At 35.3% G+C, this 27,361-nt stretch overlaps 3 protein-coding genes, 1 non-coding gene and 1 pseudogene across 5 annotated transcripts; all 5 read left to right on the top strand.

Annotated features, from left to right (window-relative positions):
- Positions 1-3,182, top strand: LOC102615614 (la-related protein 6C). The gene is made up of 10 exons (XM_006480182.4): positions 1-726; positions 1,211-1,292; positions 1,382-1,476; positions 1,584-1,655; positions 1,751-1,830; positions 1,933-2,011; positions 2,098-2,145; positions 2,247-2,315; positions 2,403-2,525; positions 2,654-3,182. The coding sequence occupies exons 1-10, from the start codon at positions 346-348 to the stop codon at positions 2,897-2,899; spliced, it is 1,275 nt and encodes a 424-aa protein (XP_006480245.2). The 5' UTR covers positions 1-345; the 3' UTR covers positions 2,900-3,182.
- Positions 3,183-3,770: 588 nt separating this feature from the next.
- TRNAI-AAU (transfer RNA isoleucine (anticodon AAU)) lies at positions 3,771-3,844 on the top strand. Its single transcript has one exon. It is a non-coding gene; the product is annotated as a tRNA-Ile (tRNA).
- A 25-nt stretch (positions 3,845-3,869) lies between these two features.
- On the top strand, positions 3,870-7,756 carry LOC102610999 (peroxidase 10). Of its 2 annotated transcripts, none has more exons than XM_025099196.2 (4): positions 3,870-3,999; positions 6,305-6,496; positions 6,611-6,776; positions 7,194-7,756. In XM_025099196.2, the coding sequence occupies exons 1-4, from the start codon at positions 3,907-3,909 to the stop codon at positions 7,601-7,603; spliced, it is 861 nt and encodes a 286-aa protein (XP_024954964.2). In that variant the 5' UTR covers positions 3,870-3,906; the 3' UTR covers positions 7,604-7,756. The 2 variants fall into 2 exon arrangements, with proteins under 2 accessions (XP_024954964.2, XP_006480139.2); XM_006480076.4 differs by lacking the exon at positions 3,870-3,999 and adding an exon at positions 5,542-5,819.
- A 1,349-nt stretch (positions 7,757-9,105) lies between these two features.
- Positions 9,106-19,012, top strand: LOC127899118 (peroxidase 10-like; annotated as a pseudogene).
- Positions 19,013-22,117: 3,105 nt separating this feature from the next.
- On the top strand, positions 22,118-22,543 carry LOC107177264 (uncharacterized). The gene has a single exon (XM_015530888.2). It carries the CDS (start codon positions 22,118-22,120, stop codon positions 22,541-22,543), a length of 426 nt encoding a protein of 141 aa, XP_015386374.2.
- The last annotated feature ends 4,818 nt before the right edge of the window (positions 22,544-27,361 follow it).

Below are 27,361 nucleotides of genomic sequence, written 5' to 3'. Positions count from 1 at the left end.
CACTGAAACATATAATAGAATGACGAAATTACCCTCACGGGTCAAAACCTATTGGCAAAATACAAACCTTTAAAAAATTTTGGTCAAACCCACATGGAAGCAACGGTCAACTGTCTCCTTTATTGCCCATATTTGGGCGCCAAATGTGGATTCACTATGAAATTTTCAGTTACTAAACTTCAGGAGAGCAAGAGAGAGAAAAAAAAATTAAAAACAAAAAGAAAAATATTCAAAGCACACACAACAAAAACATAAGTCACAAAACACACAAAGAAAGCAAAAGGGAAAACGGGAAGAAAAAAAAAAAGAAAAAGGCACCAAACAAAACAAGAAACAAAAATACTAATGGCACAAGCACATGCTGAGAAGATTGAAGAAGACATTGTTAATAATCAAGAGAAAGAGATAATGAAAATCAACAACAACACAACATCAAATAATAATAATGGAAATATTAGTACCAGTAGCAGCAGTGCTAGTGCGCCTTTCAAATTCAATGTGCAGGCACCTGAATTTGTGCCAAGATCACATACTCAGATGCCTATTTCCGGGTACTACTATCCTTGTTTTCAGTACATTGGTGGTACGGCTACTGGGTCTGCTGATTGGATCTTTGTTGGCGATCAAGAACCTGTGTATGTGATCTCAAGCCCTAGCGTCGCAATGCCCAGTAATACCTCCAAGAATGTCCTCACTGATGATCTTAGGGCAAAGATCATCAAACAGGTTAGCCCCTTTTGATATTAAATTTTATGTTTTTGTCGATGGTAGTTAGCTTAACCGGTAAGGTCTCTTGGTCTGGTACAAATGGTCTATGTTTCAAACCCTGCTCACGGTAGCGAGAGAACTGAATTGCCATTAGATTTTATACATCAAGATATGTATATAAACGTTGATAATGTTAGAATTGGCCGCGTTCATGCTCTAGCTCTATCTGATCATATTAGATTCATAGAAAGCTATGGATTAATTCTTATTCTTTTGATACTCGAGAGTGGTATTAATGTGTGAAAATTTGAATCTTGTTAGATATATGTACTTTTGTACATATGTTGTTCCAACAACTAGTTGGGCATATTTGATGAAATTCTAAATTCTAACAATCGAGGCAATCTCTTCATCTCAGTGTGTATAATTTTTTTCAGAGCATATTAGGAAAATTTAGTACATTCGTATGGTTCTGATCTGTTACATTGTGTACAAAAAACAGGTGGAATATCAGTTCAGTGACATGAGTCTTCTTGCAAATGAAACTTTGTCAAAGCATATGAATAAAGATCCCGAAGGTTTTGGTAAGGATAATAATATTATATTTTAGGTTGTTGTTTCTTATAATTCCAATTGAAATTATATTGATTCATTATATTTTACCCTGCAATAGTCCCCTTATCTGTTATCGGTTCCATGAAGAAAATTAAGTCTCTTGTTGGTAGCAACCATTTGCTTGCTCAAGCACTCCGGTCCTCTTCAAAGCTTGTAAGTCCTTTATTTTGGGGGGTTAATTTTCACAATCCATTGCTTAATTTTATCTCAGTTCATTCTATAAATATGCACGCCCTTATTCTTTCGAACTGCCTTGAAAGATTGTAAGCAATGATGGCAAGAAGGTTAGGCGTAAACACCCTTTCACTGATAAAGAAAGAGAGGAATTACAGGTAAATAAATTGGAACCTTTCTCATTACATTGTTGATCCTCAAGTACTTTTTGAAAATTTATTTGGTGGTAATATGATTTTTATCTGCCTTGTAGTCTTGCACTGTTGTAGCAGAGAATTTACCTGAGGATCACTCTCATCAAAACTTGGAGAAAATATTTGGTGTAGTGGGAAGGTTTGGATTTATACCTTCTTATCAATTTCTCTTCCTAGTATTTGACATGTCAAGATTGTTGTTGTTGAAACAGTTACATTTTTCTTTTTTAATCACCAACAGTGTGAAAACTATCCGAATATGCCATCCGCCTGAATCTAATTCATCTCGTGCTAAGAGTGATTTCTTTGTGAGCAACAAGGTATGGTGAATGGATTAAATTGCTTAAGCATGAATATCACTGCAGATAGTCTTTTATTGTAATCTCATTGTTTCCTGTTTCTTAAGCTGCATGCACTTGTGGAGTATGAGAGTACTGATATCGCTGAGAAAGCGGTATGTTAAAGCTAAGATCCTTCGATGTATGTAGCTTGTTTCTATTTCATATTCCTTCATATTAATGCAGCATTGCTGAGAGTTTGATTCATGACCACCAGGTTGAAAAGTTAAATGATGAAAGAAACTGGAGGAAAGGGCTTCGAGTAAGGGTGCTGCTCAGATGCTCGGTATGTGGAAGCATGTTCTTTTCATTTCTTTTATGTTTGTGCCAATGCTCTATAGAATTCGAGAGCTTCCATTGTAAAACTGTGCAGCCAAAATCTGTTCTCAAGACCAAGAAGTCAGAATTTGAAGGCATTTTAGATGATGAGGAGGCTGATGCCTCTGAAGATTCCTCTCACCCAAACAACCAAGAATCAGTTGCTGAGAATAACAATGTAAGCATCATTAACATAAAATGAGCATGTGATGATCATGTACAGAGGCATTGTTGCTACATTATATAGCACATTAGTTTTAAAGAATATAAAAAAGAAATTGTGACAATTCTACATTGTTTTGTTAGGTTGAAGAAAACTCAGGGGGTTCAAAGAAGGGATGGGCTAGAGGCCGCGGGAAGGGGCGTGGACGTGCTCAAAGCCACAACAGCCGCAGCCTGCTTACGCCACCTCCTCAATCAAGCAATGCAACTCAGAATGAAGCATCCGCCAAGCAAACGTTCAAAGGTCCACGAATGCCAGACGGTACCAGGGGCTTCACCATGGGACGCGGCAAGCCATTGAGCTCCCCAGTACCACCCAGTTCACCTTGAATTAAATTTCGTTTTAATTTTCACCTTTTTTTTCCCCCTGCAGGAATATAAGAATGAATGGTGCTCTAGCTAGAATGGTGCTCTAGCTAAATGTATTTCTTCTTTTGCTTTCACTGAATTAGTTACCCAGATAATGGCACTGCATTTCCTGAAAGCAGGAAATGATCAGTTAACTAGGCAATAATATGTAGACTGCTCTATAATTTTACATAATTTAGTGATGGATTATATTGATATGTTGTTATAGCTCTCAAGTTGTGTAGTTATGGCTCCTTTTGCTTTAGCTTTGTTGCACTCATAGTGGATATTTGTTCTTTTCTTTTTTTCCCCCCTAGTACACCATTCAGGTTTTTTCCCTAAGTGTGTGTAACAGTAATTTAATAACTAATATCTGTCATTTCGAATTATTTAAAGAACCACAGATGGCTTTCGTGTAATTATTGTATATACTGTATGCTAAGAAAAAATAAATGCATGAGAAAATTGAAACGATGCAGAGTTAATGTCAAAATCCTCAGTTTCTTCTCAATATGTTAAGGTGAGATAATAAAGGAAGCAACATAAAGAAAAAACCTTTATTGGAGCTTGAAGGACCGAACCAAAACCAATGGCAGCAGCTTCACAAACGTTTCTTGATATGTAAAAAGCAATACATAATACGGATCCACTTGAAAATCAAAATAAATTACTTTCTAGCGTCTCAACAATTTCTCCTAGGCCCTAGCAAAATCAAAATGAATCCATGATCACGAGCTTTAACGGGTTCATGTAATCTTTGCATTAGTCACCGTGTAATAAGCCATTTGCAGAGAATTTTTCACTACCAACACAAACTTAAATTAAAATTAATCTTTAACTGAGAATATCATCTGGCCTATTAGCTCAGTTGGTTAGAGCGTCGTGCTAATAACGCGAAGGTCGCAGGTTCGAGACCTGCATGGGCCAAGATTTTAATGTTTTCGTTTTGTTTTCATGCTTTGCTTTTGTCAGATTGTTCATGATGCTGCATGTTCCTGGTTTTAAACACGATTTTGAAGATTAGACAAAGAGAGAGTGCCGCTGATGGAACGCATGCCAAAATATCTGGGCATGTAACTGAGGTATGTGTGGAGACTTTTGCTAGTTTAATCCACTAACGCATGATATTTTATTATTGCGGTAGAAATGATTATGTTACCTCCTAATTCCATCTTTTATCTGAAACTTTATGCGCTACATTTTGGAAATTATGTGGGTGAAGGTTTGATATTACATGCAATTACTCACTTCCCATCAATTGAGTGCAAGACTTTAGTAGCCAATTAATCTTCCTGTCGTTTGAAATAATTTCTCGGAAACAGGTCAGGATAAGGCTTAATGCTTAATATTTTAGCTCTTTGAAGGAATCATCTCAGAATTTTTCCATGGGATTAAACTAGGTAGCAATCATGTTGAAGTAGTGCAGCCTGCCTTTCTCATTATTATCTCTGCACTTTACTAAAAGCGCAATTAGATTACATAACACCAAGTGCTTATACATGTATCTTTTAGTAGCCTGCCTTAAAGGGACACCTGTATTTCCACTGGTTAGAATTTGATGCAATTGGCAAAGTGTATATATATATGGTGCATTATCTTTTTGGAGTTGACTAGCTTAGTAAAGTCAGTGGCATGTCCCTCTGATGTGAGATGCTACTCATGTTTTAGGTTGTTCAATCGTATGTATGAATATGTTTTGAATACTGTTAATTCATCTTCTTCTCAAAAGAAGCTCAAATATTTTAAGTGCACTACAGTGAGGGTGGCTTACAAATTAAACGGTGACAATTTGGATTTTACCAAGGTTCTTTGTAAAGTGTCGCTTAAATTATATAGGAATTCTTGAAGTTGAAATAAGAAATCAATTAGAAAATCACATAGTTATTATCTTATTAAGAAACCTCTCCTGATAGATAACCCTCTGTGTTGTCACAATCCAATTGAGACTGCAGTGCAAATGTGGGAAGAAGATTGAATCTTGACTTAAATATATTGATATGTATACGAGTCAACATCATAAAATACAATATCTAGCCTGGTACTATCATCTAGCTAGTCTGCAAACTTAGCTGTGTACCTTGCATTAATCTAATTTAGTTAATTATTTTTATGCAATTGACTTGATGAATTGGTTCAATCCTAGAGCTTTAGAGTGGAGAGTACAAGTTTCAATAGCTGGATATTACCACGTTATACAAAAGAGTACACATGGGTAGCTAGCTTGAAAGTAGATGTTCTGCATTCAGTGAAATACGGGTCCAGTTTCAAGAAGCTCTCATGCATTTTCGCTCTACGATGAAGCCGTAGTTTTGAAATAAGCTTGTTCAACTCCGAAGTAGTGATTTTTCACATGAAGTGTTTTTCGAGAATAACGTCCACCAGTTCATAAATGATGGTCCCTATAATAGTACTTTTTTAATAACTTATGTTTAAAGTTTGTGATCTATTTATGTAAGAGAGGTATGTGGAGGTGATGTCATTAAAGAGAAAAGAAAAAAAAAGTGGTAAAATTTTTCATAGCCGAGACAATTAGGTTCAAACAATCATAGTGGCATGGCCACTATCCAGATTTAACCAGTGAAAATGGTTCGACCTCCATTGTTTTTTGTATATAAATTAACCAAGAATTGGTGTTCATCAGCAGGTCACCAGAACTACTTTCTGTTCACTAGCACAAGCATTAGCTAATATGGGTCACATTATTTTCTCAAGCTGCACTATTCCCTTCTTTTTCATCCTGTGTTTGTTTCCCTTTGTTTCCTCTTTTCCTTACAGCCAGTTTGATGGATCGTGCCCATACTTGCCAATGATTGCTAGGAATGGTGTTTGGGATGCTTTTAGGAAAGATAACAGAATAGCTGCATCCCTTCTCCGGTTGCACTTTCATGATTGTTTCATTATTGTAACTATATACTCTCAAACTTATTATTTCTTCTTAGCATTATCCTCAAAACCAATTCGGAATTTTATAAGATAGCCTACAAAATAATATTTTTTTAGTTGCTAGGGTGTTTACTGATGATCAGGTTTGTGGAAAGACTGAAGAAACCTGAAGTGCTGCCAAAACTATGTTTTGTTAAGAGTGAAAGTGATGTTATTAGACATGCTATGTTTAGTACTTTTTAGATTTTGTTTTTCTTTCAGCCTGGGACCCATTAGTTTAGAAGAATTTCCTATTATACACATAACATGGAAATTTTGAGTCAGTTTTTATATTATCTGCAATGTTCATGATTTAGCACAAACAACATCTAATACTAAAAATGCTAAAGTGGTTCAATGAATGTTAAAAGGAAGAAGTAAGATTAGAGTTATCGCAGTTTTGTTTTTGAATTTACTTCCAAGCAGTACAGTTTGAGTTCAAAGTTGTACTCTTTTGGTACACAGGGTTGTGATGCCTCAATTCTTCTGGATGACACGAATGATTTCAAGGGGGAGAAAAATGCTCTGCCAAATCGCAATTCTGCTCGAGGATACGAAGTCATTGACAGTATAAAAGCAGATGTTGAAAAAGCTTGCCCATTAACTATTTCTTGTGCTGATATTTTGGCTCTTGCAGCCAGAGAGGCTGTTGTACTGGTAATTAAACATATTCATAACTTAAAATCTATTTAACTGTTGTCTCAGGACTCGAGCCAAAATGAACTCTTTCTTCAACTGATTTTTCCATCAAATCCTAATATTCTGGTTTAGTCAGGAGGGCCCTACTGGCAAGTTCAATTAGGCCGTAGAGATGGATTAACAGCAAGTGAGTCCGCAGCTAATGCACAGTTGCCATCACCTTTTGAGCCTCTGGATAACATTGTTGCCAAGTTCTTAGCAAAGGGCCTTGACATCAAGGATGTTGTAGTCCTCTCAGGTTTTGATTCTTCTGCTTTCTTTTTCATTTTAGTTGTTATTGTTTTAAAATCTCATGATTTCTAGATAAAAAGTCGATTCAAGAAAGAATTGTGCTTCATTGGCATTCCATCTGAAATGAGTGATCATTCCTTGCATTTGAAAGCATAAAGGTTCTTACACTGGTCGAGCCATTTAAGAGAAAGCATGAGTAAGAGAACATAAATGATACTAAAGAGTCCTAATTTAAACTTAGCTTATTTATTTGAAAATCTTTTGTTTTGGCCCTCTCAATTTACAGGATTTGTAGTTTCTTCATTTGGCCCCACTAAACCAAAATTCTATTTCACCCCCTGCATAATATTCATCTCAATGACTAGGTGATGTCTCAAATACAAATAATTAACATAAACCTTTGGCTACTTGGTTCTTTTTACAGGAGCACACACCATAGGTTTTGCTCAATGCATCACCTTCAAGAACAGACTCTTCAACTACAAAGGGTCTGGCCAGCCAGACCCTGCGCTCGATTCTTCTGCACTGCCGGATTTGAAAACCATATGTCCAAACCAGGATTCGTCAAACAGCAACCTTGCTCCTCTTGACTCCCCAAGTGCATACAGATTTGACAATGTGTACTACACTAACCTCGTTAGAAGGACAGGCCTTCTCGAATCCGATCAAGCATTAATGGGGGATCCTAGGACTGCTGCATTGGTTAAGGCTTATAGCATGAACCCATATCTGTTCTACAATGATTTTGCTACATCAATGGTGAAGATGAGTAATATTGGGATACTCGCTGGGAAAGATGGGCAAATCAGGAAGTCCTGTAGGTTTGTTAACTAAACTGGTGTCTATAATGTTAGTCTTTATGTAATTTAATTATGTATCAAATTAGGCCATCAACATAAAAATAATCTGGCCTAATTACATATCTGTGAGAATCAAAATGTCTGTATAGTCTGTTTATATTTGAAGATTGCTGCTGCCATTTGACCACTTGCTTTGCTCATAAATTTCAATCCTGTGTGATATTTACTCTCACTCAATGACAACGTGAGGACCCTTGATGGGTACTGCTATTTTTATCCGTGCACATTTAAAGGTATAATGCAGAAATGAGACCCCGAACCCCTACAAGTATCACTCGGTACAGGTCGAGTATTTGCCACTGGGGGGAAAAAAAGGCACCTAATCTGGGAAGTCCTGCACTTTCAATCGAATGGTAAGAATTTAGTAGCGAACTAATCTTCCTGTCGTCAGAAATAATTTCATGGAAACAGATCAAGATAAGGCTTAATACTTGATTAGTTGATTTTTAAGCCTTCAAAGGAATAATCTCAGAATTTTCCCTGGGAGTAAAGACAGCCGATATATGATGTTACCAGAACAATATACTGAAGAATTGAACCAATTACTAAACAAGGTGGTGACCATATTGAACCAATCACATTACATTAGCTAATACGAAGAGTGATGCATGATGTATCTTTTGGTAGCTTGCCTTAGAAGGGACACTTGTATTCCCACTGGTTATAATAGGTTGATGCAAGTGGTAATGTGTTTGTTGCTTCTTAATTGCCTTCAATTGCTGCAAACTGTTTACTGCTTCTTCTAAACTCCATTCACTGCTGCAAACCAATGATACTTCTCCTGAAGATCACAAGCACCAAGAGAGTCCGAAAGATTGACATAAAACTTCTCAAGAACAAAATAAACCAAAGACTACTATGCATGTAGTTTGCACCTAGCGCCTTCGCTTTTGTGTGTAACCTATAATATGTCTTGAATGAGTGAAACTCTTCGCTACGCTAACTCTAGGTAGAGGTACAATAAATGACTTCCCTAAAAAGTCAGTAAAGTAGTACTGCTGCAGCAAGAGACATAATCTAAATTTGATATATATATATATATATATATATAGAGAGAGAGAGAGAGAGAGAGAGAGAGAGAGAAATTTTTCTATACAATAAAGATTCAAGATGTAGCCATAAGATGCCATCACTATATATCCTAAACCGTTAAACGCAACTAAATGTTTGCATTTAATTACTACCTGATGGTCCAGTTTCATGAAGCTCTTATGTATGATCGGTATCCAAAATGTACTAGTCTTCAAATGAGCTTGTTCCACTTCCCACGTACTGATCTTTAACATGAAATTTTCTTTAAGAGGATCATCCATCCAACTTCACAATGCTTTCAATAATTTATGTTTAGGCTTTGAAGCTTGTGATCGTTTTATGTAAGGCATTTCTTATGTCTATGTCAATAATGTGATATATATCATTGAGGTGAATGGATGATGTCATTAGATGCTTATCAAACCTCCAATTAACCTCAGCGGCATGGCCACTTTCCAGGTTTAACCAATCAAAATGCTTCCACCTCCATCGTATTTGTGTATAAATTAACCTAGCATGGTCCTCAGCAGGTCACCAGAAATACTTTGTGTTCGGTTGCACAAGCATAATTAGCTAATATAGATCACATTCTCTTATAGAATGACGACAGAATAGTTGCATCCCTTCTTCGGTTGCACTTTCATGATTCTTTCGTTAAGGAAACTCTTCTCAAACTTATTCTTTCTTCTTTGCATTATCATCGAGTCCTTTTCAATTTTCATTATTGAGACTCTAAGCACATGTATATTTACATTTATATTGACATTGACAGTAGAGTACGACTCATAAATATACTAAGACTTGAGACTAGCTCAAAAATTTATTTATAATAATAACATTGAAGACAAATCTTTGAAAAGAAAAAAAGAATCTCATGAGGGCTTGAATGCCTTTAACATTATTAAGACGTTAGAGTACCGGCTTACCTTAAGGCTAACAAACCCAATAGTAATGAAGTAATGTTATTAACTTATTAGATGCAAATTAAAGTTAGTATTTTATTTTATCATATTAGGTTATACTGTTGGGAAAGGGAATTATTAGATTTTTTTTCTTGGAAAATGATAAAGGAACAAAAGGACGATAATAAAATATTTGTCTCAATGTAAATTTTTTTGAATTTTTTTTATGATTATATGTATATAAATCCTCAAAATAAACTAAAAAATAATTTTTTTTGTCATTCTCTTGTCATGATTTAATTCATTGGGTCTAGTTATGTTGCAGCTATGGTATGGTACAACAGTTACTTTTAACCATTAAATCCAACTTATGTAACTATACAACTATAAATCTAACAGTTAAAAGTAATTGTGGTACCATACCACAGTTGCAACATAATTTTATCCTAATTCATTTAGTATTTCTCTTTTTTTCCTTTTGGTCTGAGCTCTGTGTCCAACCATATGGAAGCTCGTTAAAATCCAGTTCGGGAATTGGACCTTTATTCTTACACTTTTGCTGGTACCCATATTTAGAAGAAATTCTAATCATTCATATAACATGGCATGTAATATTAATTAAGTCCCATTTTCATATATATTCAGTATTAATCAATACTTTATGAATATCTTGCTGCGAATAGTATCATCTGTACTTTCCTGCTACATATACAAAATTCCACTGAGAAAGCTTGTACATCACAAGATTCTCAACTTCCTTTTTTATTTATTTTTTTTTTGGGCGTGTGTCAAATGATACTATGACCCTTAAAGGAAGCATATTCTTATCATTCTCCTAAAAATTTGTCTTTATAGTCCATATTATTTAAAGAGAGTTTAAGCACAAAAAAGAGTCATGACTTAGCACAAACAACATCTAATTCTAAAAGTGTATACTAGAGTGGTGCATATATATATATATATATATATATATATATATATATATATATACATATTTTTATTGTCTTATAAAATATTTTACAATACTATAAAATATTTTACAAATTCGTATGTCTTGTAAAAGTACGTATCCGTATAAAATATGCACTTGAGAATAGTTATTTATATATCAAATTTTTAAGTTCAAATATATTTTTGTCTAGGGTACGCATATAGGGTTGCTATGCCTCAATTCTTCTGGATGACATAGATGATTTCAAGTGGGGGAAAAACGCTTGGCCAAATCGTAATTCAGCTCAAGGATATGAAGTCATTGACAACATAAAAGCAGAAGTTGAAAAAGCTTGCCCATTAACTATTTCTTATGTTGACATTAATTTTGGCTCATGCAACCAAAGAGGCTGTTGTGGTGGTGATTATAGTCTTAGAACTCAAGCCAAAAGAACTCTTTCTTCAACTAACTTTCCATTACATATACCTGGTTTAATTTAGTCAGAAGGGCCCTATTGGCCAGTTCGATTAGGGCGTAGAGATGGATTAATTAACAGCTAGTGAGGCTGCAACTACAATTTTGCCATTACCTTTTGAGCCTCTCGATAACATCACTTTTCAAAAAACTCTTCCCTCGAGAGTGTTTTCTCTCTGAATGAGAGAACACTGAATGGAAGCAAATTTTGGATCCTTATGGTCCAGAAAACTGCCCACTAGTTGGGCGTAATTTTCATTTTAATTTTTTCTCTTTCTTTTCTTTTTTCTTCAGAGAGCTTAGTCTTAAATTAGGGCTAAAGGGTAGGTGTGAGTATTTATCGATCATGAGTGTTAGAAAGCTGAAACAGGAGTGAAGAGTTAAGAGCAGGAAAGAAACGAAGCTGGCAAGGTGGTTACATTGCATTAAAGGATTTTACAGCCTCCTTTAAAGAATGGAAACAGACGAATTAATTAAGAAGTGTATGCATACGAGTAAGAAGACAAAATTATCTTTGGGGGTAACATGAAGGAAAAAATGAGCTTAGATTGTGGCAGGTTGCTTGATGGGCAAAATCCTTACTACAAGAAGTATCAGTCATGAAGGTATCCAAACAGCTTTACTACAAGCCTGGAGACCAGTGGGGGTAGTCAAAGTTGAAAGTTTGCGAAACAAAATCTTTATGTTTAAGTTTTCCTTAGAAGAAGATAAACGAAGAGTGTTAACAAGAGGATCATGGCACTTTGATCGTGCTCTTATTGTACTCCAAGAGCCGAGTGGTATTGGCAATCTCACAGAACAACATTTTTCACATGTTTCATTTTGGGTACAACTGCATAATAAGCCACTGATGTGTATGGATACTAGCACAATCCAGGAAATTGGTGCCAAGATTGGAAAAGTAGAAGACGTGGCAACGGATGCAATCGGGGATTGTTTCGGTGAATATGTGCGGGTCAGAATATCAATAGATATTACCAAGCAACTAAAAAAGATCCTCAAGATTCAGCAAGAAGATGGAGGAAAAATTCCAGTTGGGGTGATTTATAAAAAGCTTCCAGAATATTGTTTCTGCTGTGGATTCATTGGACATCAATACAGAGAGTGTGCGATGTATAAGGGCCAACTAAAGGAGGAGATGTAGTATGGGGCCTGGTTAAAAGCAGCTTCACTGACGGATCGAATAAGGGGTCAAAGGAATAAAGAAAAAGAAGTAAGGGAGCAAAGAAGAAGAACATCAAAAGAAATTGAGAACTCGAAGGACACAGACACCCACCATCCTCAACACCCAAACTCGGGGGGAGAAGTTGGGGCAGGGTCAACCCAACACCAGGAAGAAGTCAGTAGTTCACATATGGGAGGAAAACACATGGTTGTGGTAGTTGAGGAAACATTAATGTCTCAGGGGCAGAAACTGAGATTGCAGCAAACTGATATAAAAAAACAGCTTGATGCAGCTGATAACAAGGAGAGTTCTAAAAACTTGAGTCAGAGAGTGGGAATTCAAAAGCAGAAGAAAATTTGAAGGGAAAGACTTTAAACAAGCTCTCTCTATTGGGCCAAACATTTCACCAGCCCAATTCCACCAACACAACCCAAATGAGCTCGGATGAAGAAGTTGTGAATAAGGATTTTTCTTCTAAGAAACCAAAGACTAAATAGAGGAGATAGAAAAACCAAGCTCGAACCACAAACAAAAAAGGCAGCAACCAAGGAGACCTTAACAATGACAAGCGGGCTAGCTGCGATACAAGAACGAATAGCCCAAAAAGTAAAAGACCAAAAATGGCAAGTCCAAGCAAATACAAATCGAGCCGAAAGGCAGACAATTCCCCATTAACTAAGCTCAAACTAAGCTGGGGAGTGACAACCATGGAGGTGGGGGAAAGGTTGGACTCAACAGTACAGGAGATATTGGCGGAGGCTAGTTTTCAGCCCCGCCGGCAACAATAAAAATCATAAGTTGGAATGTCCGGGGTTTGGGGAATACCCAGACGTTCCTAGCTCTAAAAGACATTCTCCGAGAGCACAAGCCTCAGATTCTTTTTGTTTGTGAAACAAAGATGAAGCCTGTGCAGTGACAAATATGGGGAAAATTCTAGGTTTTGAGAACTGCCTTAAGGTGGGAAGAATAAGGATGGGGGGCAGTTTGGCTTTGCTATGGAACGATGAAATTGATGTCATTATTGTATCGCACAGCAACCATCATATAGAAGCTGTTATTTATGGGGTAAAAGGGAATATTTGGAGATGCATTGGAATATACGGTCATCCGAAATCAATGCAAAAACGGTATACCTGGACGTTGCTAAGGAGGCTGGCTGGGAGGCGGTGAAGGACTGCAATTTGGTAGATTTAGGCTGCAAGGGCTACCCCTTTATGTGGTCTAATAAAATATATGGACCCTATTTGATTGAAGGAATGCTTGATAGGTTCTTAGGGAGTAAGGATTGGGAGCAAAGCTCTTATAAGCTTACGGTTACAAACCTGAATTCTTGGTGCTCAGACCACAACCATATTATGTTAGAGATACAAGAAAAGACTCGGTTTAATTGGCACCAAAAGAAGTCCTATCAAAGACTCCACTATGAGGACATGTGGAGTCCATATGAAGAATGCAAAAGAATAGTGAGACGAGAATAGATGGAGTGTAGAAGCTGGGGTGAAGAAGATCCAGTTGAAACCTTCAAGAGGGCTACCAATAATTCAATGGCACAACTGCAGATTTGGAGTAAGAAAGAATTTGATGGCGGGAAGAGAAGCTGAAACGGCTGAAGGAAAAACTTTCAAATTTGAAGTATCAATTTAAACAACATGACAAAGTAAATGAGATTAAAAGCACGGATGGACAGATTGAGAGGCTGCTGTTAGATGAGAAAGTGTATTGGAAGCAGAGATCTCGAGCAAATTGGTTGAAGGAGGGAGACAAAAACATGAAATTTTTTCACTTAAAGGCCTCCTCCAGAAAAAAAATGAAGAATCGAATTAAGGAAATCCTAAATCGGCAAGAAGAATGGATGGAAGATAAAGAAGAGATCGAGAGGGCGTTCGGTGAATATTTCGAAGACCTTTTTGCAACTTTCAGTCCGACAGAAATGCAAATATAGGCTGCCCTTGAAGGATTGAAACCGAATGTGGACTCGAAAATGAACAGCCATCTGGACAAGCTTTTCATAGAGGAAGAAATAGCAACATCACTTTCCCAAATGTGCCCAACAAAAGCTCCGGGACCGGATGGACTGCCAGCAGCCTTCTTTCAAAAGCATTAGGGCTCAGTAAAGCGATGTGCTATCTCTACTTGCCTCTACATTCTAAATGATAGAGGTACAATCTCTCCACTTAATCACATGCACATTGTATTGATTCCGAAAACTCAAAAACCACAGAGGGTAACAGAGTTTAGACCTATAAGCCTGCGTAATGTCATTTATAGGATTATAACCAAAACAATTGCAAATAGACTAAAGCATATCCTCCACCAAGTCATATCCCCAACTCAAAGTGCATTCATTCCCAATCGTTTAATTACTGATAACATCATTGTCGGCTATGAATGCTTGCATAAAATTAGACATAGTAAAGGGAAAAAACACGGGCTGGTGGCTTTGAAATTGGACATTAGTAAGGCTTACGATAGAGTGAAGTGGGATTTTTTTAAGCACACAATGCTAAAGTTAGGCTTCTTTAGTAAATGAGTTGACTTAATTATGTATTGTATCACTATGGTTTCTTTTTCTGTTGTTATTAATGGAACAACCACGGGGGTAATTCATCCCCAAAGGGGACTCAGATAAGGGTGCCCTCTATCCCCTTACCTCTTTATTTTGTGCGCTGAGGCTTTCTCAAGCCTCTTAGAGCAGGCAGAACACCAAAAGTTTATCCATGGAATTCGTTTCGGCAAAGATACAAAGATCTCCCACCTCTTATTTGCGGGTGACAGCCTTATTTTTACTAGAGCAACAGTGGAGGACTGCAAACACTTAAAAGCCTTATTCGAGTGCTATGGCAAAGCATCCGGACAAATTTTCAATTTTGAAAAATCTTTTATGTTCTTCAGCGGGAGCACTAAGAATGAACAGATTTCAGCCATTAAAGACATCTTTCAGATGTAAGTGGTGTCTCGGCATGAAAAGTACTTAAGGCTACCTTCAATGATATGGAGAAAGCATAAGAGTTTTTTCAAGGAAACCAAGCTCAGAGTGTTGAACAAAATTGGTAGTTGGCAGCATAAGTATTTCTCAAGTGGAGGTAAGGAGGTTTTGATTAAAGTTGTTGCACAAGCAGTCCCATCATACGCTATGAATGTTTTCAAAATTCTCATAGGGTTATGTGAGGATATCCAAAGAGTAGTGGCTAGGTTCTGGTAGGGAACTAAACAAGAGAAGAAGAGCATCCATTGGGTGAGGTGGGAGAAAATAAGCCACGCCAAAGTCAGAGGTAGGTTGGGATTTAAAGATCTTTCAAGCTTTAATCAAGCTCTTGTGGCGAAGCAAGGTTGGAGAATTCTTCAGTTTCCAAACTCGCTGGTAGCAAGAGTGTTGAAAGCTATGTATTTTAAACATATAAGCTTTATGGATGCAAATATGGGGTTAAAACCATCATTCATTTGGAGAAGTGTTTTGTGGGGGAGGCAAGTGATTCAAAAAGGGTCTAGGTGGAGAATTGGAGATGGGAAGAATGTGAAGGTGTATAAAAGCATTTGGATTCCCAGACCATCAACCTTTAGACCAATTTCAGCCCCAACGATGATGGCCAACATTACAGTGGCAGAGCTAATTGATAATGAACAAAATTGGAAGGAAAACTTACTTTTGGAACATTTCACAACAGAAGATGTAGCAACTATTTCTCAAATCCAGCTACCGAGAAGGCCAAAGGAAGATCAACTAATATGGCACTACGACAAGAGAGATACCTATTCTGTCAAGAGTGGCTACCAAGTGGCTATGCAAATAAAGTTCCCAGATCACCCAAGTTGCTCCACCCATTTCCAATGGAATATGATTTGAAAGCTTGAAATACCAGAAAAGATAAAAATCTTCTTGTGGAGAGCGGCTCATGACCTACTGCCAACAGCGGAAAATCTATGAAAGCATAAAGTTTTACAGGAACCAACTTGCCAAATATGTCGCTGCAAAATGGAGTCCATTTCGCATGCTTTGCAGGATTGCAAAATGGCAAGGAAGATTTGGAATGGCTCTCAATTGACAGGTGGCTCTCAAAGAGAGCAAAACTAGGATGTAATTGGGTTGCTGCAATCTTTGCCCCAGCAGCAAGCTCAAAGGGACGGAGCTTCAGTGGCTGCTCTTCTGTAGGTTATTTGGAATGCAAGAAATAAATGGTTGTTTGAGGGCAAAAAAGAAAATCCAATCAGAGCAGTTGCGTGGGCAGAATCTATGGTAGAATCATTTAAGAGAGTTAAACAACCTGAGAGGACATATGTTGCAAGTCAGAAGGCAGGGGAGCAGAATCAATGGAGCCCCCCACCAAAGGGCTGGGAAAAAATAAATGTGGATGCTGAGAATCAAGTGATAGGCTTAGGGGTGGTGATTAGAAATTCAGAAGGAATTTGCAAAGCTGCTGCTAAGTTTTCTGGGAATGTGGCAATGGCTGAAGCTGCAGCCATGGAGTGGGGCTTACATGTAGCTTTAAGAGCTGGTGTTACTGCTGGATTTTTCGAATCTGACTCGCTGGAAGTAGTTGAGCTAGTAAACATGAAGACAAGCAGTATGGTTGAAATCTACTGGTTAATAGCCGAAATTCTGGAAAAAAAGAAGAATTTCCAGAACTTTAAAGCTCAGCACATATCTAGGAACTATAATGGCACAGCTCATGAGTTAGCCAAATTAGCTTTGCAAAAGCAGGAACTTGTAATATGATTGAATGAAATTCCAACAGACATCTTGTACTTGTGCTCAAGTTAATTCTATGAAAGGCATACTTTCTTTTCAAAAAAAAAAAAAGATAACATCACTTCCAAGTTTTTAGCCAAGGTTCTTGACTTAAAGGATGTTGAAATTGTAGTCCTCTCATGTACGGTTTTGATTATGGCTTTTGTTATTTTACATAATCACTTAAGATACATTATTCTTTCACAACCGTTGGATGAAAATCCAACGGTTGTGAAAATAACATAATTTTATTAATTTATATTTTCATAACCGTTTGATTTTCATCAAACAAATCAAACGGTTGTGAAATAATCATGTATCTTATATGATTATGTAAGATAACAATCTCATTTGATTATATTCTTCAGTTTTTTTTCATTTTAAATATTATTTAAATTAACAGCCATTAAAGGTCTCCTCGAGAAATTAATGAATGGTGTTTCATTAGCATTAATCCATCTGAATATTTCTCGCAATTGAAAGCAAAAAGGTTCTAGAAGTTTAAGAGGAAGCATAAAAAACACAACAGAAATGATACTTGAATGTTTGATATTATGTACAGGATGTGTTTAGGTTAGATATTAATATAACTAATATCCACTTGAGAGTTCTCAACAATTCAAGAGTGTTTAACAATTAAACCACACTTGTTAAAAATTTTTTATTATTATAAAACTTAATAAGGTCCCTATATATATGTGTCCATAAGGATCAAAATTAAATTTTATCGTAATTCGACCTTTTTCTTAGCAAAATAGATGTGATTCATTGTGAGTTGGTTAAGAATAAATAAATAAATAATAGTTGACCTCTAGTATTCATTGTCACAAATGATCATAAGAAAAGAATATATTAAAGGCCTAGGAGAACTCAAGTGATAGGTAAATCATCTCAAGGCTATCAATACTGTAACTAGGGCGAGCCTATGCTTTTACCTGGGCCAGTCGTGAAAGGTTCCATAGAAAATATGGTCCTAATTGAAATTTAGCATATTTCTTTGAGGGTGGGATATTTCCATCACACTTCTAGAAAATAGTTATAACAAATTCATATTATTTTTAAAAATACAAAGCAATAAAAAGTTCAAACAGTCACTCAACTAAATTCTCCTCATAAGTCATTTTACTCCGATTTTTTTAACCATCGTTAACCATTAATGATGCTTTAAAATAAATTTTATTCACTATTTTACTTTTATAACATAAAATGACCAAACTACCACAAGAACCATGAGCTCTTATATATAATAGTTCACATATTTAATTTTTTTGATTAAATCTCAAAATTGCTTCTTTATTTGAAGTTTTTAAAAATAATGTAAATTTATTGTGATTATTTCATGAAAATAAAGTGGGTTTACAAAAATTATAAGGTAGAAATATCACCATCCTTTCTTTGAAAATCATACTTTTTTGCCCCTCTATTTGTAGGAGCCGCAATTTTTTTCATTTTTGCCCCCTTTAAACCAAAATTCTAGTTCTAGGCCTGCATTGCAAGCTTAAAAATTCATTTCAATGACTTGAAATGTAAAGAAAGCGGCTTGAATGATTTGCGTATGAATTGGTAACAAACAAAGTCTAGGTGATGTATCAAATATAACTAATTAGCAAAAACCTTTGGCTACCTGGTTCTTTCAACAGGAGCACACACCATAGGTTTTGCTCAATGCATCGCCTTCAAGCACAGATTCTTCAACTACAAGCCAGACCCTCCACCCGATTCTTCTGCGCTGCCGAATTTGCAAGCCACATGTCCAGATTAACCGAGCTGCACCAAACGGCAACATTGCTCCTCTTGACTCCCCAAGTGCATGTGCACGGACTTGACAATGCGTATTACACCAAACCTTGTTAGAAGCACAGGCCTTCTCGAATCCGATCAAGCATTAATGGCCGATCCTAGGACTGCCGCATTGGTTAAGGCTTATAGCACGAACCCATATCTTTTCTCCTATGATTTTGCTGAATCAATGGCGAAGATGAGTAAGATTGGATACTCACCGGGAAAGATGGGCAGATCAGGAAGTCCTGTAGGTCTGTTAACTGAATTGGTGTCTGTAATGAATTAATTAGTCTCTTTGTTGGAACTTCTGTGGTTTAATTAATTATCTAAATTAGGCAGTCAACACAGGAATAATCTGGCCAACTCAGTGCTTTGTGTGCCTAAATACATGCGTGTGTGTATCAAAATGAATATTTAGTGTGATTATATTTGACCACTTGCTTCTCTTATGAATTTTCATCTCATTGAAGCCCCATTAACTTCAAATTATACATATCTACTAAATGAAAAATGATTCTCTTTTGATCTGATCTCTTCTGAGTTTTTGAAGATCTTCTGCCATGTATTTTTTAGTGGTAGTGTATGGATAAAATTTAATTTCTTATATATTTTTTTATTTATTAACCACCAATCAGCAATTAAATTGTTTGCTCACGACATAATCAGATCAGGAGAGAATCTTAATCCCTACTAAATTAGGTAACTAATTGATGAAAATTACTACAAATAACTATTGCCATAAAAACGGTTCATATTTAGTGGCTGCCCACTATGTGTGACCAAGTGACCGACCACTAGATATCAAGTGCCAAGAAAATCTTGTACTGCTTAACATTATTTTATGAATTGTTTGGCTTCCACTTTGATTTTGGGATCAAGAAAAGTGTTTAACAAGAGAAAAAGAATAATAAAATAGGGCTGAATTCAAATGCACGTAAATCTATAAAAAGAAGCCGACAAAGAGTGCATGGATTCAAAAAGGAATATGAAAGGAGAGCTGCAGGTTAGATGCCTGAGCAGTGACCCAACCCCTTGTACAAATTAATAAAACTCACCATTGAGATTTCTGTCTCTTTCGTCGATTGAAAAAGCACTTTTATCGCAAAGCCAATCTTTATATATATATATATATATATAATTTGATCTGCCGAAGTTTTATTGGTGTATATAAATCATGAGCTATCATAATCATGCTTGATCATCAGATTTATCACCATCCTCCTTCTGAAACATATTCTCTGCTTTCTGAATAGATTCTCCATGCTGACTCTCGAGATTTGTTTACTCAATATTTCTTTTTTTTTTACCCATCTAGGCTTTTTAATTTCTTTTTTTAATAATCAATTTTTTGGATTTCAAAATGTGCAAAGCAATTTAATATAATTCCGAAAAATCTTTCAGTTCTATCATTTTAATGAACCCGAAAAATTTTCTGTATCCTTATGTGACTTGTGTCAGGGGGTATATAGGTGAATTATGTAAAAGCAAGAGCTATCCTTTTCTCGGACTCCTATACAAAATTCTACACAGCCAACGCTTTGGTAGGCTTAATCATTAAGATAGCGTCTAATGAAAGTTTCCAACTTTTCATAATTCGAAAATATATATATAGCACAAAAATAATAACAATGGCGAGTTTAAAAATTAAGAAGAGATTTTTATTTTTCAATTTTGGGAAGTAATTTGAAAAGTTCTTCTCCTTGCAAATGTGTACAGGTTCTACATATCATTTTGAAGTCAGACAATTTTAAATACAATTTTGAGGTAAGATAATATTATCTCGCTAATGACATAATGTTAAATTACAGTCAATAGTATTATCAAGTCTCAAATTTACATTAGAAAATATAAATGTTTACGTTGATTATACGTTAACAATGATAAACCGCAAATAATTATATAAATATGTTTGTACGAATTGAGTTAACAACTTATATTGCATTCGGTGATTGATTGAAAAGTAAAAATAGTTAGTAAAAATATTATTCGGGTCATGTGATCCTTTTATCTAAACAGCTTCTTTACGATAAGTAAGCTGCTAACTTAGTTTGCATAAGGGTATTTGTATTATTAATCTAATTTAAATATAATCTTTTATAGAACGGAACATATTGTAATCAAAAGTTTTAATCTTTTATTTTATTTTATTAAAAAAAAGGACTTCTGTTCGAATTATAAAAACACATATTTTATACACTTCACAAGAAACATTTGTGGCAAATTCTATGAATACAACTAGCCATCACTACGGGCCAGCATGGCATTATAGTGGGACAGAATGAAAAAGAAAGGAGAAGGAAGGAAAAAAAAAAGATGGACCGATTGGCTCACTATTTGAACATAATTGGCAACTTTTTGGACATCTTTTAAATGTAACTTTTTTGACCTTTCATAAAAAAGCAAACTTATCCTGTGCCCATAATTAACTAAACAATTTTTAAAAAACGAATGAAGGCACTTTGAGCTCCTTCATTCGGTGCCAAAAATAAACAATAATAATAATAAATAAATAATCAGAAAAGAAAAGAGGTACAAAAGTGAAGATAAAGATCGAAAATGTTATTTTAGGGCTTTCTTCATAATGAGTAAGAGCACTAAGAGCACACTTTCCTCTAACCTTTTTGGAAGTGTTTTGGACTTGGAGTGTGATTCAAAGTGTTTTTGACATTATTGAAGTGTTATTATATCATTTGTTTGATACTCTTTGGCATTATAATTTGTTTTTTTGAAAAAAAATTAAAAATACTTTTATAAAACACCCATTAGGCCCTTCATCTAAAATGTTCATGCAAGATTGCTCCCATTTTTTTTCTCGTGAAATCTGAAAGCTGAATACATTTTCAGATCATGCGACTCAACTCTAATATAAATTTTAGTTAGCCACTTAATTATAAATAACCAAAATAATTAATAAAAAGCTTTATTTCAAACTTTAACATATTTGTTCATAAAAGTATCACTATTCATGCAGAATCTCTTGGCTCAATACCTAAAAGTGGAAGTGAAAAAATTGTGATTTTTTTTAATTAAAATTTCAGGTACACTCAACATGTGATTCAATTTTTTGCCAAAGCAAAGAGACTGCACCTCCCAACGAACCCAGTCCAGTCCATTTGGCTTTTCCCATTTCAAAACATTTTCTCATAATAATTTCCTTTCAGTACCAGAAGCAATTCTCCCAACAGAGGAAACCCATTTTCTCCATTGGAACAAGACTTTCCCTTCAAGTTTTCCCCTCACTTTCTTTTCTTTTCTTTTCTTTACAACCCAAATAAAAAGAAAAGCAAACGAAAAAAAGAAAAAAAAAATCCCACATTGCTTATCTTTCTCATTTCCATCACCTTTTATGTACCAATAATAATTTGATTTTTCATGCTTTTCCCACAACAAATATCAAAATTGTTTATAAAAGTTACACAAGAACGGAAAAAAAAAAACATAAAACCTCGCAGAAACCCTGATAAATTTATGTGAGTATGTCGATGCCAGTGATTGGGCAGCAGCCACCGCCGGCGGTGGAGGGGACCCAGCAAGCGTACACGGCCCATTCGGGTCACGGGTCGGTCGGGCCGGTGATAGCGGTTCTTGCGGTGATCACCATCTTGGGGGTGATAGCCGGAATGATAGGGAGGCTGTGTACGGGTCGTCGGATCATGGGTAGCGGGCAGTACGATTTTGAAGGGTGGGTTGAGAGGAAGTGCTCTTCTTGTCTTGATGGTAGTATCGACCCGGCTCCACATCGCACCACCCGACCCGATATCCCCGTTGAAGAACCCGTAGTAGTAGTGGAGGAAGCTCAACCTCAACCTCAACCTCAACAACAAGAAGAAATTAAAGAAGAGGAACATGTACAAGAGCCAGTTCATCAAGAGAATAGACAAGCAAAAAAAAATGAATCTTGAATCTTGATTTTGAGCCTATTCATCATTTGTGGGTAGTTTTTTTTTTTTTTAAAGTTAATTTCTTAATTTCATTTTTCTTGTGGGGTATTATTATTTTATGTGATTTTATGAGGGCATGTAAATTTCCTTTTTTTATTTATAAATCTTATAAAAATTAATGCTTCAAGTTTATGTTTATGGCAAAAAGAATAAAAGAAAATGGCCGAGTACGGATGAGGATTCGACAACTTTAATTGGGTAGGTTAATTACTGTGTTATTGGTGGCATAGGATACTCTTGTTATGAGGAGGGAACGTGAAAGTTTGCAGATTTTGCATTTATAAATGCATCATAACATTCCTTGTTGGGGCATAAGAGACACTAGGGTTTTAGTCATTAATAAATTAATGAACATTTCGGAGAATGAATTGATGTTGCCAAGAATTAAGAATATTGTTTAGGGAAAAAAAAAAAAAAGAGAGCCTCTTTTTGGCCAATTTTTTTTTTTTTAATAACTATATATTCTCCTTTTTCATCAGTGAATGTGTTTTATTTTGCTCTTTATTAACCTAAAAACTTTTCTCGGTTTAACCAATTAAGAGCTTGTAAGTTTCTTCCTCCTTATCCAAGAGTGAAGAATAGATATTCTCGAATATTTGTGAAGATTAAAATCTGGACAGAATTTTATTAGTATTGATGTAAGTTGGTATCAGTAATAGTCTGATTTGTAAATATCAGTTATAATCTCATACAATATGAGTTATAGTTTGAGCAGTAATTCCATAAAAAAAAAAGAAAAAAAGTAGCTTGCAAGTTTCAGTAGAAGAGTTGAGAAATTCAAAAGCTAAGCCAACAATGCATCACGTACATATTTGTTTATAAAAGCAAAAGTGCAGAGAGGCTTAATAATGGAAAAGAGACGTGTAAAAAGTTGGGCTCTCTCGCAAATTTGTCTCGCTTCCCACCTCTTCTTTTCTCTCCCAAGAATCAAGAAAATGCCAGAAACCATAGCTTTTACAAAACCAGCATTAACATTTTTTCATATACCCCAAAAGCTAAAATGTTATTCCACATACGTTTGATATGCTAGAAAAATCGTTTGACTTAGAAGTTAATTTAAGTTAGCGGGTTTGAGTTTAATAAATATGAAAGATTAATTTTAACTTACCCCCTCACATGAGACGTCAATGTTCTTATTTAAAGTATAATGAATCTATAAATGTAGTGAGACGTCGAGCCATGAATATAGATTAAAGATAAAGTTTGCACTTTTGTACACACAGTGATGCAGCACAAGACTCTTTTTTCTATATTAACATGATAGAGAAACTATTTAACGGATTTAGGTGATTCCAGACGCGTTTGAGGCAGCTACACAGCCACGATGCAGCTGCCACAAACGCACTCTACAATTCTGTTTGAGACTGAGATACTGTATTTTTTAAGTTGTAGCCGCTATGAAAAAAAAAACTATAATTATAAAAAAATATTAATAATATATAGTAAATATATTAATACTGTAATTTAAAAAATTATAACTTTCTAACATCAATCTCAAACGCATTCTACCTCTTCTAATATATATAATTTGAGACCTCAAATAAATAATTTAGAAGGTATATAGGACAAAAACACACTCGTTAGACTACTGGAAATTAAAAGGTCGTATGTATAAGATGATGCCTGGTGAATTGGTGATGTATGTGATGAATTTAAATAATAGAGAAAGGGAGAAATCTGATTGTGTTTTGAGAATCATGTGTTGCAGGCAGCTTTTGTCTGAGACACCATTTATTTTCACCTCAACTCAAAAGTAAAAGGCTGATGACTCCAGTAGTCTAGCTCTCTGTGTAGTGTGTAACTGTGTACTGTGTTGTCTTCTTTTATTAGTGAATTTTTTATCTCTTTCACTTTCAAATCTTCGATTCTGCTGTCAGTCAACCTTTTAGTACCCGCTTTTGCTCGAGTGGAATTTAATTATGTAATTTTTTCTTCAACGAAATTGAGGGCACTAATTTAAGTTTTTGTATAAGGGTAATTTCCCCTTTGTGCTGTGCTCAAATCCATCTGGTTCTGTTTTGCTTGGGTTTTGTAAGCCCATTTGTAACTGTTTATCAAGTAGTAATTTGATTTTACGACAGATGTGAATTAGAATTCATAACACCTCAGTTAGTCAAATTTTTTGGGATATAAATTTGGAATCATGAAAGCCGATAGTTTCATTCCTTCTATAAGTTTTTTTTTTCTTTAATTTAATAGTTTTCAAAGAAGCCCATATCATTTCATTTTGTGCATAAAAGTTTGGCTCCATTTATTTCAATTATTAAAAATTGAAAAAAAGAGATAATATTTGATTATTTTTTGTCACTTATCTTTAGACCATCCGTGGTGTGTTCATGTTTTACTTAATCTTTTGCCCTCTCATTAGTTGGAAGTAAATAAATTTATGGACACCACTCATGTTTAACAACAACAAATGGCCCAACTCAAAATGTGTCTTGGGCTAAGTCTAGACTTGATCGAGAGGCATGATAAATGGACATGAAAAAATGCCGGTAACTTGTGGCTTCTTGTAATCAATGAATCTTTTCAATTTTGTGAATCAATGAATCTTTTCAATTTTGTGTGAGTCTTGGTTTTATAAGGGTCCGGCTACGGTGCAATTGTGGTACCATGCCATAATTACATCCAGCCGTTGGATCTACTTAAACGAGTGAGGTTTATTGAGATCCAACGGCTGAATACAACTATGGCACGGTACTACAGTTGCACCACAATTTTTCTCGTTTTATAATTAAACCACAGCCTTTCATAAATTGACTTTGTTTTCTTTTTCTTTTTTTTTTCTTTTTTTAAGTAGAGGGATGACAATTTCATCCATTGACTTTAACGTCACATAATCACAAATTTTTAGTTAAATTTCAATTTATTATTTTTTTAATGTTGTGATAGTGTAGAATTGGAGTCTATGTAAGATAGATTATATATTATTTTAGGAAGAAAATAAACCTCATGCCACTTTCCATATAAAAATAAATGACTAATCAATCAACAACTGCTATATATGAGTGGAAATTTAAGTGCTCCACTTGGGAGTTGCGATTATCGTCGCTATGCACGAGTCAGCTTTTAGTAGACACCCTTTTTATATTCAAAATTTGTCTCTTTTATTTGTTGCAAGTTGCTTTAATATTGACAATTTGGAATGTATTTTCTATGCTACTCAAGTGGACTTTTCCATTAAAGGTGCCGAGTTATTATTTGATTCTGAGTTTTATGCCAACATTTTATTTATTTATTTATTTATTTTTGCAATATAATAGTTAATAATAATATTTAATCACATCTCTACGTACTATCAATACTTATCTCGTTTGATGGTGTAACTAACAATGCTATAATGGTGTCTATATCTAAAAATATTATTGGGGAATTTGTGCTTTTGTTATATGAGAGAGGACCCATTTCATTTTTATGTCACATGCTCGTGATAATAACTGGTGAAGGTTGAAGCATAGTTTATACCGTAGCGTTAGCTTAAATTTAGGGAAATAACGGCCATACTTGCATCACAAGGAAGCAAGTTGTGATCACTCTTATTCAAGATACGGCAAATTCTTCGAGTGATGGAACTTTTGTGATCATCAAGCTCCGAATAGGCCATCTCTTTTTAAGCATGATGTATGTATGTATGCATGTTTGTTTGTTTTTGTGTGTGTATAATTTTTAGGTGCGAACACTCTCGTTTTTTAAACACGAATATGCTGTTAAATTATAACTTTATTAAATTATATATTTAACCGTCTGTCGACAAAAAAAAAAAAGAGCGCCCGCATTTTAAAAAAATACACACACATACATTTTTTTTCTTTACATGTCCAAAATCTTGTGTTACATATATCCCGACCCGAACCATGTGGTGCAGCATAAATTACAAAAAATTTGAGACGTGATGGAAAGCAATTAAATTATAGGGACAATAGTATCATACTGTGGCTACAGCCATTCGATAGCATTACACGGTTCTGTCGATGAAATTTGAAAAATGATCCATTTTTTCAAACTTTCACTAGTACAATTGGTACCATAGATATGGGCAGTGGCTCTCTTTTTCTCCGAATCTTACCCGAAAGTTGATGAGACACACAAGACGTGACCGTTGATTGATCACTGCAAAGACATTTTTTCCTTCTCTTCTTTGTATGCACGTGATGATAACTTATGGTACAAATAAATCCCACGACCGACGTGCGTACCAATATTTTAATTTCAGAGAAGAAAAATATTAAACATCAATCAACTTTCCCCGTTGTCATTTTTGCATATTCATGAAAGATTCATTTTCAGTGTACTCATAATGAATTATTGAATATTGATTACCTAAGGCCAAGACCCTTTTTGAGTTTTGATAGAGGATGGGTTAGAAATAGGCAAGAGGGTATATCATTTAATGGTGTAATGTTGTTAATAATGCCGTAATTTGTGAAGGTTCTAAGAAGAGCTATGAGCTAAGGATGGTAAAATTGTTTACGGGTTTGGGATCCCATGAAGCCCCACCCTAAATGGAAAAAATTTTGAATAATTTTTGGGAAATGGGGTGGGGAGTGAGGGAAAAAATAATTCTCAAATTCTTAATGAGGTGTGATTTGATTTTGTACTCTCCACCCACTCCCACCCCACCTCATTGCCATCCCTACTTTGCACGTGAGGGATAATAATAATAATAAGATGGATTAAATACTATTATTGAGTGAGTCCTCACACAAAATGGAGGGGATTCTTTGTGTTGATTCCCATGACAAACCAAATCCGTCTTCAAAAGGAAAATTAAAAAAAAAA

The sequence above is a fragment of the Citrus sinensis genome, chromosome 8 (assembly GCF_022201045.2).
Source record: "Citrus sinensis cultivar Valencia sweet orange chromosome 8, DVS_A1.0, whole genome shotgun sequence".
Lineage (NCBI taxonomy): Eukaryota > Viridiplantae > Streptophyta > Magnoliopsida > Sapindales > Rutaceae > Citrus > Citrus sinensis.
Note: the sequence above shows the minus strand (reverse complement) of the source record. Positions and strands in the feature narration are given on the sequence as shown.

Bases quoted from the DNA above. Each gene is read 5' to 3' on its own strand.
- LOC102615614 (XM_006480182.4), top strand. From the start codon at position 346: ATGGCACAAGCACATGCTGAGAAGATTGAAGAAGACATTGTTAATAAT. The intron at 1,477-1,583 runs GTAAGTCCTTTA...CTGCCTTGAAAG, and splicing joins TCCGGTCCTCTTCAAAGCTT to ATTGTAAGCAATGATGGCAA. The intron at 2,146-2,246 runs GTATGTTAAAGC...CATGACCACCAG, and splicing joins CTGATATCGCTGAGAAAGCG to GTTGAAAAGTTAAATGATGA.
- LOC102610999 (XM_006480076.4), top strand. From the start codon at position 5,607: ATGGGTCACATTATTTTCTCAAGCTGCACTATTCCCTTCTTTTTCATC. The intron at 5,820-6,304 runs GTAACTATATAC...TTTGGTACACAG, and splicing joins TTCATGATTGTTTCATTATT to GGTTGTGATGCCTCAATTCT. The intron at 6,777-7,193 runs GTTTTGATTCTT...TTCTTTTTACAG, and splicing joins GGATGTTGTAGTCCTCTCAG to GAGCACACACCATAGGTTTT.
- LOC107177264 (XM_015530888.2), top strand. From the start codon at position 22,118: ATGTCGATGCCAGTGATTGGGCAGCAGCCACCGCCGGCGGTGGAGGGG.